Source organism: Netta rufina (assembly GCF_964035555.1).
Source record: "Netta rufina genome assembly, chromosome: 1".
NCBI lineage: Eukaryota > Metazoa > Chordata > Aves > Anseriformes > Anatidae > Netta > Netta rufina.
The window spans coordinates 127250339-127262095 of NC_140123.1; the positions used below are offsets into that span (position 1 = coordinate 127250339).

Sequence of the window (11757 nt, forward strand, 5' to 3'; positions counted from 1 at the left end):
TGAGTTTCTTAGTTTAATAAAAATGAAAATAATAACAATAGCATCAACCACAACAGCAACAACAAGTGTCATCTGGAAATCTCCCTGTACTGCTACAAAAAGCCAAGGAGGCTGAACTTACAGAAATCACAAAGAAAGGTCTCTGAAACTTTTCAGTCTTGAAGGAAGGCACTTGAAGAGACCTTGGGATTCACATCCAGGCAGAGCATGTTGCCTGCATTGCCTCTGGAGTGAAGTTCAGCAGGCACAGCACCCTCTGCCAGCAATATCATGCAGGTGTTCTCGAGATGTTCTCGAGACATTGCTCCCTCACAGCCCTGCCCACATGAACCTGTCCCAGGCAGCCACACCCCAGGGACCTGTTTCTTGCTTAGCCACAGCAGGCGTCGGGCTGGGATTGGCATTCCTTCTGTCTGGGTCACTCTCCACCTTGACCTGCCCAACTGCCCAACAGGGAAGGAGAGGGAAGGGGAAGAGAACGAGGAAACGGAAGATGCAAGAAAAGTACATGGAAGGCTAGGGAAAATGAGGGCTTTGGTTGGAAGGTAAGGCCGAGAGCACTGGGACTGTTCAGCCTGGAGGAGGTGCAGCGAGGTCACCCTGAGAGGTTGTAGAGTCTCCAGCTGCGGAGCTCTTCCAAACCCAACTGGACCCCGGCCAGGGCAAGCTGCTGTAGCTGACCCCGCTCGAGCAGAGGGTGGTCTGATTGGGGTCGGAAGGCTCCTTGTGACTGCAGAAGCCCTGTGCTATGGCCCCGTGATCCTGAGACATGGGGAGAGCCGAGGGGAGGGAGGTTGTCTCCCCTGGAGTGGAAATGTGGGTTTGGGCTGGAGGCGGGAGGCAGCCTCTGACGCAGAGAGGTCACAGGGCAGGGCCAGGCCGGAGAGCAGGGAGGAGGCTGATCCTGGCAAGGCCAGGTGTGGGGACAGCCTCTGCCATGGCAATGGAGGAGCAGGAGCAGGGTGGTCCCTGAGCCCCCTGCTGGGTGAGGTCACAGGCAGGGGGGTGAGGTCACAGGGGGACTCCTGCCTGCTGGTCCCCTCCAGGGGATAAAGGACCAGAGCCTGCGCAGGAGAGAGCCTGGTGCGGAGCCCATCTCCAGAGGGGTGGGCGCTGGGCAGCGCACGTGGGGACACCCTGCTACACGCAGTGCTCGGACAGGCTGGGCACAGGCACGGGCAGGGGCAGGCAGGGCCTGCGGTCGGAAAGCAACCGCCAGGGCCAACAAGGACAGCGAGAGCAGGGGCAAGGCAGTCAGGACGCAGGGAGATCCTCCCGCGCAGCCTGGAGACGCCTCGGGATTGAGCCGCGAGCAGCATGTCCGAAGCAGAGGAGGTCTGCGTGGTGCCTGAGCAGGAGCGGGAGCCTGAAGCGACGTGCTCTGGGGGCCCCCCCACAGGCCGGGGAGCAAAGGCCAAGAAGAGCCGCTCTTCCCGCTCCTCCCGGGCTGGGCTGCTCTTCCCTGTGAGCCGCATCGACAGGCAGCTGCGCAGAGGCCGGTTCGCCGAGCGCCTTGGAGCCAGGGCCCCCGTCTTTCTGGCTGCTGTGCTGCAGTGGGTGACGCACAAGACCATGGACATGGCTGGGAAGATTTCCAAGAGGAGCAACCAACATCGCATTTCCCCGGGCCACTTGCAGATGGCTGTGCGGAACAGCTCTGCGCTCAAGCAGCTCCTGCTAGGCAAGCCCAGGCACCACAGCAGGGCTGTCCCCCAAAGCCAGCGCGTGGCCGCACCCTCCAGAAAGAGGAAGGCCAAGGATAGGAGGAGAAGGCGCAGGCAACGGGCTGCACCTGCCCGTGCCACCGCTGCTGTCGCTGCCAAGTGAAAACAGAAATTCCTGCCCCAGAGCAGCATGGCCACTTGCCCGTCTCTTGCCAAATCCACCGCTCTGGTCAAATGGTCTAATAAAAGTCCTTGAAATGTTGTGTTGTGCCTGAGGCATGCCTTGTGGATGCTAGGTGGTGCAGTGGGGAGAGGGACGATGGGGGACAGCAAGGAGGGGACACCCCGTCAGTGGACTGCTTTGTTAAACAGTGACACCTGGCAGTGTCACAGCGGGGAAGAATCTGTGGAAGAATTGCTCAGGGTCCCAATCTGCCTTTCAGCATTTTGCCAGCAGCTGAGCTTCCAGCGCCTTCTCACTGCACTGCCTTCCCTGTCCAGGAAAGAATGGTTCCTGCACAAGAGACTAAGCATGACAGCAGAGAGAGGGAGAGCATGTGGGGCAACGAGGGGTCGTGTGGGTGATCAAAGTGGCACCTGACAGTGACCAGAGAGGAGCAGGTCACTCTCAGCCCCTTGTCCATGTGACAGGGTTGTCCAAGCATGGTCTCTCCACCACATCGCTCATTCCCTTCGTGGGAGGAGCAGGGGATGCTCCTGACGAGGCAGGGCAGCTCTTGGGCCAAAGAAAAGGCACTTCTCTTCCACAGCATTGCCCCACTCTTATCTTTTTGCCAGGGGGAAGGGCCACCTGCCCATGGGGTCTCTAAGAAGGCCTTTGGGATTAGGGTTCTTGCAGGAGCTTCTTCTTAGAGGAGCTCCCACCTGGGGGTAGCATCTGTTTGCACCGTCTCAGAAAATCTCCTCCTGGCTGGTCAGATGGAGAGGTGTGTGGAACAGGCATGGCAGTGGCCAAGGGGGGCAGAGCTGCAAATGGTCATCATTGGTCTTTGTCTTGAGGGAGGGACTGTGTGCTGCCGCGTTGACTTTGCTCACAGCCCTGGGGACTTCATGAAGTGTTCCTTGGATGTTCTGTGTGGCTAGCCCCCAACATCATCCCCGGCAGACAGAAATGCTTTCCAATACAAGAACTCTTTAACAACCTCCACCGTGGCCTTCAGCTGCAGCACAACGATGACACTGGGGAGTTTATCCTCAGAGCCCCCCTGTGCAATTATCAGAAGCCCCATCAGGCTTGTTATCATTTATGCTCCGACTCCTTAATGATGCCTCATGCGGCTCATCTCTTGACACAGGCTCCATTACCCACAGCACTGAGCACTGGCCCTGTGTCCCACTGGCTCAGTTCACACTATGGCAATGCATTGGCTTCTGGGAAGGTCAGGCACAGGCACTGCTCCTGGAGCATTTGTTGCCTGGTCACCATCAGATAAAAGTTGGGGTTTCCCCTGTTCTTAGCTTACCTTTCGGCTCCCCTTCTCATCCATTTCCTCCCCCATTCTTCCACCTGTTTCACAATCCACCCCTGCTCGCTGGAAGAGAGCCATTTGCTCCCTTCCTTTGTACTGTGCAGCAGTGCTTCTCTTGCCATCTTAGGGCTCAGGTGAATCTGATTTGCAGATGCACAAACACTCTGAAACCCCTCTCCAAATCCCAGAGGCTGTCAACCACTGGCCAAACCAAACAGAGATCCCTGCTGAGAAAACTGCCAGAGACTGTGCGGGACTGGAGATGGGGAGAAAGAAATGCTCTTCTGAGCACCTCATTGTGCAACATACCAAACACTGGCTGCAGTTCGGGTGCTTAGATGCCCTGGTGGCCCTGGCCTTTGTTGAGCCGTGAAAGGTGAAGCTGCTGAAGACCTGGCCCGTGACGGAAATACAATAATGCCTTGTGATTAGAAGGAAGGTCTTGAAAGAAAGACACCCGTATCTTGTGCACTTGGTTTGGGTCAGCTGTGTAAAGTCCAGGGGAAAATAACAGTGGGGTAGAGTGCAGGTTCATGCTTGTGTGGCCAAACAGAGTCATATTAGCAAGGACTTGCACTCAGGAGGTTAAATCCAAATAATTTCAAAAGCAAAACATGGCTAAAGTCTGATCTACCTCCTAGTGATTCCTGTCAATGTCCTAATGAGGAAGGATGTGGGAGAGAGGAGTGGAAGTAAGCCTCAAGCCCGAGGAGAAAAAGCCCTTGAGCAAGGTGTTGGATGAGCATACTGGAGATATATACCATTCCCTCAATCCCCAGTACGGGTGTGTCCAGCCGGCTCAGCCACTCGGCAGGACAGCGTTTTGCTGAATTAAAATGTTCCCTGTTGCTACTGAAAGCTTCAGATTCTACTGAGCTGAAGCAGCACCGGGCTCCAGAAGAATCCTTCTCTCTCCATCTTCGTTGAACCCCTGTGTAAAGCAGAAGGGAGTAACAGAGCCAGTGTGTTTCCCTGCATTCAGAGAACCAGCATACTGCAAAGGAACAAGGTGTTCCTCCTCAATCGCACACCAAGTGGCCAAAAGGAGAAGAGTCACACGTCCAGCTGTGCTCTCTGACAGTCTCAGCTTTTCACAGAGCATTAATGGGCATGGAGCTAACGGCCACCAACTGAGGGCCACCAACAGAGCCACCTTGTGCCACAGGTGCAGCGGAACTCCAGGAGCTTTGTTGCTGGAGGAAAGGTCATCCACAGGGGGGCACAAGGAGACTCCTACTTCACTGAAAGGCTCTGCAGCCACCTGGGTCATAAGGATAAGACCATTCTTCCCTCCACAAGGTGGTATGAAAAGAGAAAATGGCAGGAATGATGCGGAGGATGTGCAAAGTATCTGGAGTTACCATGCTTCAGAAATGAGGAGCAGGAACACAGGAGCCAAGCAGTCCCTTCCAGTCTAACTTGTTCTATGACTTGGTGCACGCCAAAATTACCTCTGTCTCTGAGCTGCAAGCAAGTGGGAGGATAAGAGTATAATAAAGGCTGTGCAGCTGTGTTACAGACCCAGATACTCAAACACCGCAGGTAGCACGCTAATCCTTTGCTTACCGGTCCTTCACAATGTTCTCCTCAGCTACCTCACCATGTCCCTCCCATCCACTGTGGAAATGGTACAGCAACAGATAGAAGTCACTTTGACGGTGACTTTTAATGGGTTAGAGATTTGTTTGTGGCATAGGTGCCTTGGGAGAGGGATTTGGCTTTCTCAGTCATTTCTGTCGTGTAGAAACAGCTGCACTATCTGGCTGTAACCATCCTGAGTCTATAACCTACATCTGGAGTCGGGGCCAATATGGAGTGCAGGAATATTCACTGCCTCAGTCAAACAAACTTCTGTGAGCACCAATTCTTTCCCCCTTCTGTCCATGGGGGGCCTGAGTGGTCTATGTGGTACTTAGCCTACTTATGCCTACTGGTGTAAAAACACATCAGTATTGTTCAGTGAAAATGCATATTAAAATTCTTTTTCTATGCAGTACGTCTCTGAATTTATAAGCATAAAAGTTACGTTCTTGAGCCAGAAATGACCATGCAAGCCTGCTTTGCACACCTGACCCATCTTTGGTGCTATTATGAGTATTTGCAAGGTGGTTCAGAGAGGCAGAACAGAAAATTAGCTGGCTAAAAGCCAAGCCATTTACCATGATGTAGTTTCCACTGGATCACTTCCCTGATATGTCTCATACACAGGTGTTTGCTTGCTACTGTGGGCAGAACAAAGCTGACACAGGCCATGGTTGCTGTGGGAATGACTGGACCTCTCAATAAAGGTTTGCCTGGACATGAAACAATAGCAGTGGATAATAGTCATTAGGCTGTACGAGGCTTGGCAGTCTCTTGGTGATATCCTGGATGTGAGCCCCTGATGTAATGCATGTAGGAGGGGAAAAGTTCTTTCCCTTTTCTACAGTCATGAGTAAGTGGCACAGTGCTCACCCAGGCCTAGCATCCATAAACTACTTGCTGGGAGCAAAAACTAATGGAATTTAAAAGAAGTTTTCTCCACTCTCCATTTTGTCTTTGGCTTTTGTTGTTATTACTGTGCCTCAATGTAACTGTTTACAATATACATATTAATAGTTTTAGAAGGAGAAGAAACTGGAACCTTGGCAGCCAGAACTGCCTGCAGCAGAATGCTGAATCAGATGGATCTGCAGTTAGGAGGAATCCTAAGGGTGTATCAGACAAATAAGGAAGTTTCAGACAAGGCTTTGTGTCTTCTGTATTACATTCAAAATGTATTCTAGCTACCAAATATTAAAAATAATCTAATCTTACTTTATCTGCAGGAATAGATATCTGCCTTCCCAAGACAACATGTTGTAGCTCTTATAGTAGAGGTGGGAGAAGAGGCCTTTGTAAGTACAATGCCACATCTAATTCAGAATAAAGTGTAAGTGCTTACTTTCAGAAAGGATCCCTAGAGTTCAGACACTGAACCCTGGGGATTTCTGCTTGAGATTCCTTTTTGTGCTGCCTGTTGGCAATCAAAACAGTGTCCCTTCAGACACATTGCATAGAAAACTTTGGCTTTAAAAACAAATGAATTAAGGAAGCTGAAAGGAGTGGAACAGTCTGGTTTCACCTACTGCCTGAGAAAGTACTTCAGAACCTGCTAACAAGATTTCCCTAATAAGAAACACAGAGCTGAGAAAAGCACATTTGTTTTGATATTATAGGTAAGGAAACTCCTTTGTATAAATACTAGTAACATTTTCTTAGCAATAATATGTACTGTACCTCCAAGCGTAGCTCTGTTTGTTCAGTAATCTGAAGTGAAGTTAGATATAAAATTACATATCAAGCAACTGCAGGATTCAATATGAATGCACTTCACTGACTTAAAGGACTCACAGTGCTGGATTAGAAACACTGTTCTGGATTAATAGAAAAAACTATTATTCTGCAAATGATGCATTTATTTTTATATTGACTTAATTTAAAGTAGCTGCTATTTAAGATGTTTTACCTTCATCTTAATCAACATCTGCCATCTTCTTCATGATAAAGAGCTGTTATTTTCTCCAACAGAGAAATCACACACACACCAGAAAACAACAACAAAAACACCCAACAACAACAGAAAAAGAAAAACATCAGGGGAAAGCTAGACAGTACAATTGTGCAAGATTGCTTAAAGAAGTTTTAAGTTTATGCAAAGTCTAGAGCTTGCAATTCAAATCTACATTGCTCAGCATGGTTAGAGTATTATGCACCTTCCAGTGAAGAAGGGGGGAAAAGGGGTGAGATGGAAGCTGCAGTGGGAAGAAGAAAGGACATGACATTCATACAAAAACTCTCATTTTTCTTTTCTTTCCCTCATTCCTTCCCTTCCAGGTCTTAGCAGTCTTGGTTTGTGCTGTTGCACCTTCAGCACAGCATGCAGAATCAAACAGCTGTCACAGAATTCATCCTCCTCGGGTTCTCCAGCAACCCAGTCCTGCGTGTCTCTCTCTTTGTCCTTTTCTCTGTCCTCTACTCTGCCACCCTGATGGGAAATGCACTTGTCTTTGTGCTCATCTGCCTGGACTACCGCCTCCACAGCCCTATGTACTTTTTCCTCTGCCACCTCTCCATCGTAGATATCTGCTATGCCTCCAACAATGTCCCTCATATGCTGGGGAACCTCCTTGGACAAGGAAGAACCATCTCCTTTGCTGGGTGTGGGACACAGATACACCTTTACTTAATCTTTGCACTTACAGAGTGCGTGCTGCTGGCTGCTATGTCTTATGATCGCTATGTGGCAATCTGCCATCCTCTCCGCTACTTCCTCATCATGAACTGGAGGTTGTGCATCACCCTTACAGCAGTTTCATGGGCTTTTGGGTTCATGTTTGGTACACTACAAGCTTCTCTGGCTTTACGGCTGCCATTCTGTGGCCCCTGCAATGTTGACCACTTCTTCTGTGAAATTCTTGCTGTCTTAAAGCTGGCCTGCACTGACACTACTGTCAATAAAGTCCTGATCTTTGCTGTTTGTGTGTGCTTCCTCCTCTTCCCCTTGGTCTTAATCCTCATTTCATATCTGCACATCCTGGCCACTGTTCTGCACATCCAGTCTGTGGCAGGATGGCATAAAACTTTGTCCACCTGTGGCTCACACCTGATTGTGGTGGGTCTGTTTTATGGAAATGCCATTTTCATGTACATGGTTCCTGGGAGTGGAAATGCATCTGGGAGGGAAAAAGTTCTTTCCCTCTTCTACAGTGTCATCAACCCAAGTTTGAACCCCCTGATTTACACTCTGAGGAACAAACAGGTGAAGGAAGCCTTGCTGAATCTCCAGGGAAGGAAAAGAGTCTTTCATTCAGTGTAGTACAGGCTCTAAGGTTTTACCTGTCTCTTTCTGCTGTTTCTTCTTGAGCTCTTTTGGTATTTTAAACAGTTAAAATGAAACAAAACAAAACAAATGTATTTATTTCTGTTTCTTTCTACAGTCTGATGAATAACACAACACAATGACTAATTATCATTCATTTTATTAGAGATAACTAATTGCTCTTCATCACATACAGACATTCTAAGCAGGCAGTAGGTTTTAACTGAGCTATTGAGACAGCTGGAAAAAGATAGTCTGTCTTCTTCATTTTAAGTAGGAGTCAGAATAAAATACTTTTAAAGAGTTGTATTTTTTTCTTCTTTTTTTTCCTTTCTTTTTTTTTTTTTTTTGAGTATGCCAGTTGATTTAGTAAGATGTGATTTTTCCCTACCACAATTGTATTTCCTATATCCTTATGATACTAGAGATTCAACTCAGTTATTATAAAGAAGAGGGAAAATATTTTGCTAAAGGGCTTTGTTTCTTAGCAAGGTGAATCATCCTGTGAAGATTTTTGCTTCTGCACATGTCGTGGTTTAACCCGACCGGCAGCTAAACACCACGCAGCCGTTCGCTCACCCTCCCCCCTCCCTCTCTGGGACGGGGGAGAGAAATGGAAAGTGAAGCCCGTGAGTTGAGATAAAGACAGTTTAATAAGACAGGAAAAAAAAAAAAAATAACAAAAATAATAATAACAATAATAATAATGATGATACAATGGGGATAATACGAAAGTAATAATAGTATGTACAAACAAGTGATGCACAATGCAATTGCTCACCACCCGCTGACCGATGCCCAGCCTAACCCCGAGCAGTCCGGCCCCCTCCCCCCGGCTAGCCACCCCTATATATTGTTTAGCATGACGTCAGATGGTATGGAATACCCCTTTGGCTAGTTTGGGTCACCTGTCCTGGGTCTGTCCCCTCCCAGCTCTTACTACACCCCCCAGCCTGCCCGTTGGCAGGACAGAGCAAAGGCTGAGATGTCCTTGGCTTAGTATAAGCACTGCTCTGCAACAAGTAAAGCATCGGGGTGTTATCAGCACTCTTCTCATTCTAAGCCAAAACACAGCATTCCACCAGCTACTAGGAAGAAAATTAATTCTGTGCTAACTGAAACCAGGACATCTATCCACCCCTTATTCCATACCATTTATGTCATGCTCAGGTTACACTCTTTTCCATACATTCTAATTAGTCACCTATAGTAATCATGGTAGTGATAACATACAGTATAATATACTATTTAACATGGTGCAATTCAGTTCATGGGCTATTCTCACCCAGTATTAAATCTCCTTGAGGTACACACCGGACCTCTCCGTTCTTTTGCATCACCCACCAAGTATATCCAGGTCCCTGAGCGAAAACAATTCCACGAATAGGTTTGCCTTTTCCTGAGGCAGGAGTAGCCCAGACTGTTTTACCCAGCATATTTTTTACATGCACTACAGGAACTTTATCCCCATCTACAGTACGTAACAGGTTTGATTGGGCAGGTCCAGCTCGGTTGGTAGATCCCCTAGTATTGACTAACCAGGTGGCCTTTGCCAAATGCGTATCCCAGTTTTTGAACGTCCCAGCGCCCATTGCTTTCAAGGTAGTCTTTAACAGGCCATTGTATCGTTCAACTTTCCCGGAGGCTGGTGCATGATAGGGGATGTGATACACCCATTCAATACCATGTTCTTTGGCCCAAGTGTCTATAAGGTTGTTTCGGAAGTGAGTCCCATTATCTGATTCTATTCTTTCTGGGGTGCCATGTCGCCATAGGACTTGCTTTTCAAGGCCCAGGATGGTGTTCCGGGCGGTGGCATGAGGCACAGGATATGTTTCCAGCCATCCGGTGGTTGCTTCCACCATTGTAAGTACGTGGCGCTTGCCATTGCGAGTTTGAGGGAGTGTGATGTAATCAATCTGCCAGGCCTCTCCATATTTATATTTCAGCCATCGTCCTCCATACCAAAGAGGCTTTGACCGTTTGGCTTGCTTGATTGCAGCACATGTTTCACAGTCATGAATAACCTGTGCTATAGCGTCCATGGTCAAGTCCACCCCTCGATCACGAGCCCATCTGTATGTTGCATCTCTACCTTGATGGCCTGAGGTGTCATGGGCCCATCGGGCTATAAATAATTCACCTTTATGCTGCCAATCCAGGTCCACCTGAGCTACTTCAATCTTAGCAGCCTGATCCACCTGCTGGTTGTTTTGATGTTCTTCAGTAGCCCGATTCTTGGGCACATGAGCATCTACGTGGCGTACTTTCACAGCCAGGTTCTCTACCCGAGCAGCAATATCTTGCCACAATGCAGCAGCCCAGATAGGTTTGCCCCTACGCTGCCAGTTGTTTTGCTTCCATTGCTGTAACCATCCCCACAGGGCATTTGCTACCATCCATGAATCGGTGTAGAGATAGAGAACTGGCCATTTTTCTCGTTCAGCAATGTCTAAAGCCAGCTGAATGGCTTTCACTTCTGCAAACTGACTCGATTCACCTTCTCCCTCAGCAGCTTCTGCAACTCGTCGCGTAGGACTCCATACAGCAGCCTTCCATCTCCGATGCTTCCCCACAATACGACAGGACCCATCAGTGAACAGGGCATATTTCTTTTCATTCTCTGGCAACTGGTTGTACAGTGGGGCTTCTTCAGCACGACCCACCTCCTCCTCTGATGATATCCCAAAGTATTTGCCTTCTGGCCAGTCCATGATCACTTCCAATATTCCTGGGCGACTGGGGTTTCCTATTCGAGCCCGCTGAGTAATCAGTGCAACCCACTTGCTCCATGTAGCATCAGTTGCATGATGCGTAGAGGGGACCCTTCCCTTGAACATCCAGCCTAGTACCGGTAATCGGGGTGCTAGGAGGAGCTGCGCTTCAGTACCGACCACCTCCGAAGCAGATCGAACTCCTTCATATGCTGCCAATATCTCCTTTTCAGTTGGAGTATAGCGGGCCTCAGATCCTCTGTATCCCCGACTCCAAAACCCCAGAGGCCGACCTCGAGTTTCCCCAGGTTCTTTCTGCCAGAGGCTCCAGGTGGGGCCGTTCTCCCCGGCTGCAGTGTAGAGCACATTCTTTACATCTGGTCCTGTTCGAACTGGCCCAAGGGCTACTGCATGGACTATTTCCTGCTTGATTTGTTCAAAGGCTTGTCGTTGTTCAGGGCCCCATTCAAACTCATTCTTCTTGCGAGTTACTTGGTAGAGTGGGTTTACAATCAGACTGTAATTTGGGATGTGCATTCTCCAAAACCCCACAACACCTAGGAAAGTCTGTGTTTCTTTTTTGTTAGTTGGTGGAGACATAGCTGTTATTTTGTTGATCACATCCATTGGGATTTGACGACGTCCATCTTGCCATTTTATTCCTAAAAACTGGATCTCCCGTGCAGGTCCTTTGACTTTATTTTGTTTTATGGCAAAACCGGCTTTCAGAAGGATTTGGACTATTTTCTTCCCTTTCTCGAAAACTTCCTCTGCTGTGTCACCCCACACAATAATGTCATCGATGTACTGCAGGTGTTCAGGAGCTTCCCCCTGCTCTAGTGCAGACTGGATCAGCCCATGGCAAATGGTAGGGCTGTGTTTCCACCCCTGGGGCAGCCTATTCCAAGTATATTGGACTCCCCTCCAAGTGAAGGCAAATTGTGGCCTGCACTCTGCTGCTAGAGGGATGGAGAAAAATGCATTAGCGATATCAATTGTGGCGTACCACTTGGCTGCCTTCGATTCAAGTTCATACTGAAGTTCCAGCA

General features: G+C 48.7%; 2 protein-coding genes across 2 annotated transcripts; both read left to right on the forward strand.

Annotated features, from left to right (window-relative positions):
* Positions 1–1317: 1317 nt before the first annotated feature.
* Positions 1318–1827, forward strand: LOC311217541 (histone H2A-like; the record flags this gene model as incomplete). Its single annotated transcript, XM_084299669.1, has 1 exon — positions 1318–1827. The coding sequence occupies one exon, from the start codon at positions 1318–1320 to the stop codon at positions 1825–1827; it is 510 nt and encodes a 169-aa protein (XP_084155795.1).
* Positions 1828–7052: 5225 nt separating this feature from the next.
* LOC311217599 (olfactory receptor 2A2-like) lies at positions 7053–7991 on the forward strand (the record flags this gene model as incomplete). Its single annotated transcript, XM_084299813.1, has 1 exon — positions 7053–7991. One exon carries the CDS (start codon positions 7053–7055, stop codon positions 7989–7991), a length of 939 nt encoding a protein of 312 aa, XP_084155939.1.
* Between the last annotated feature and the right edge of the window lie 3766 nt (positions 7992–11757).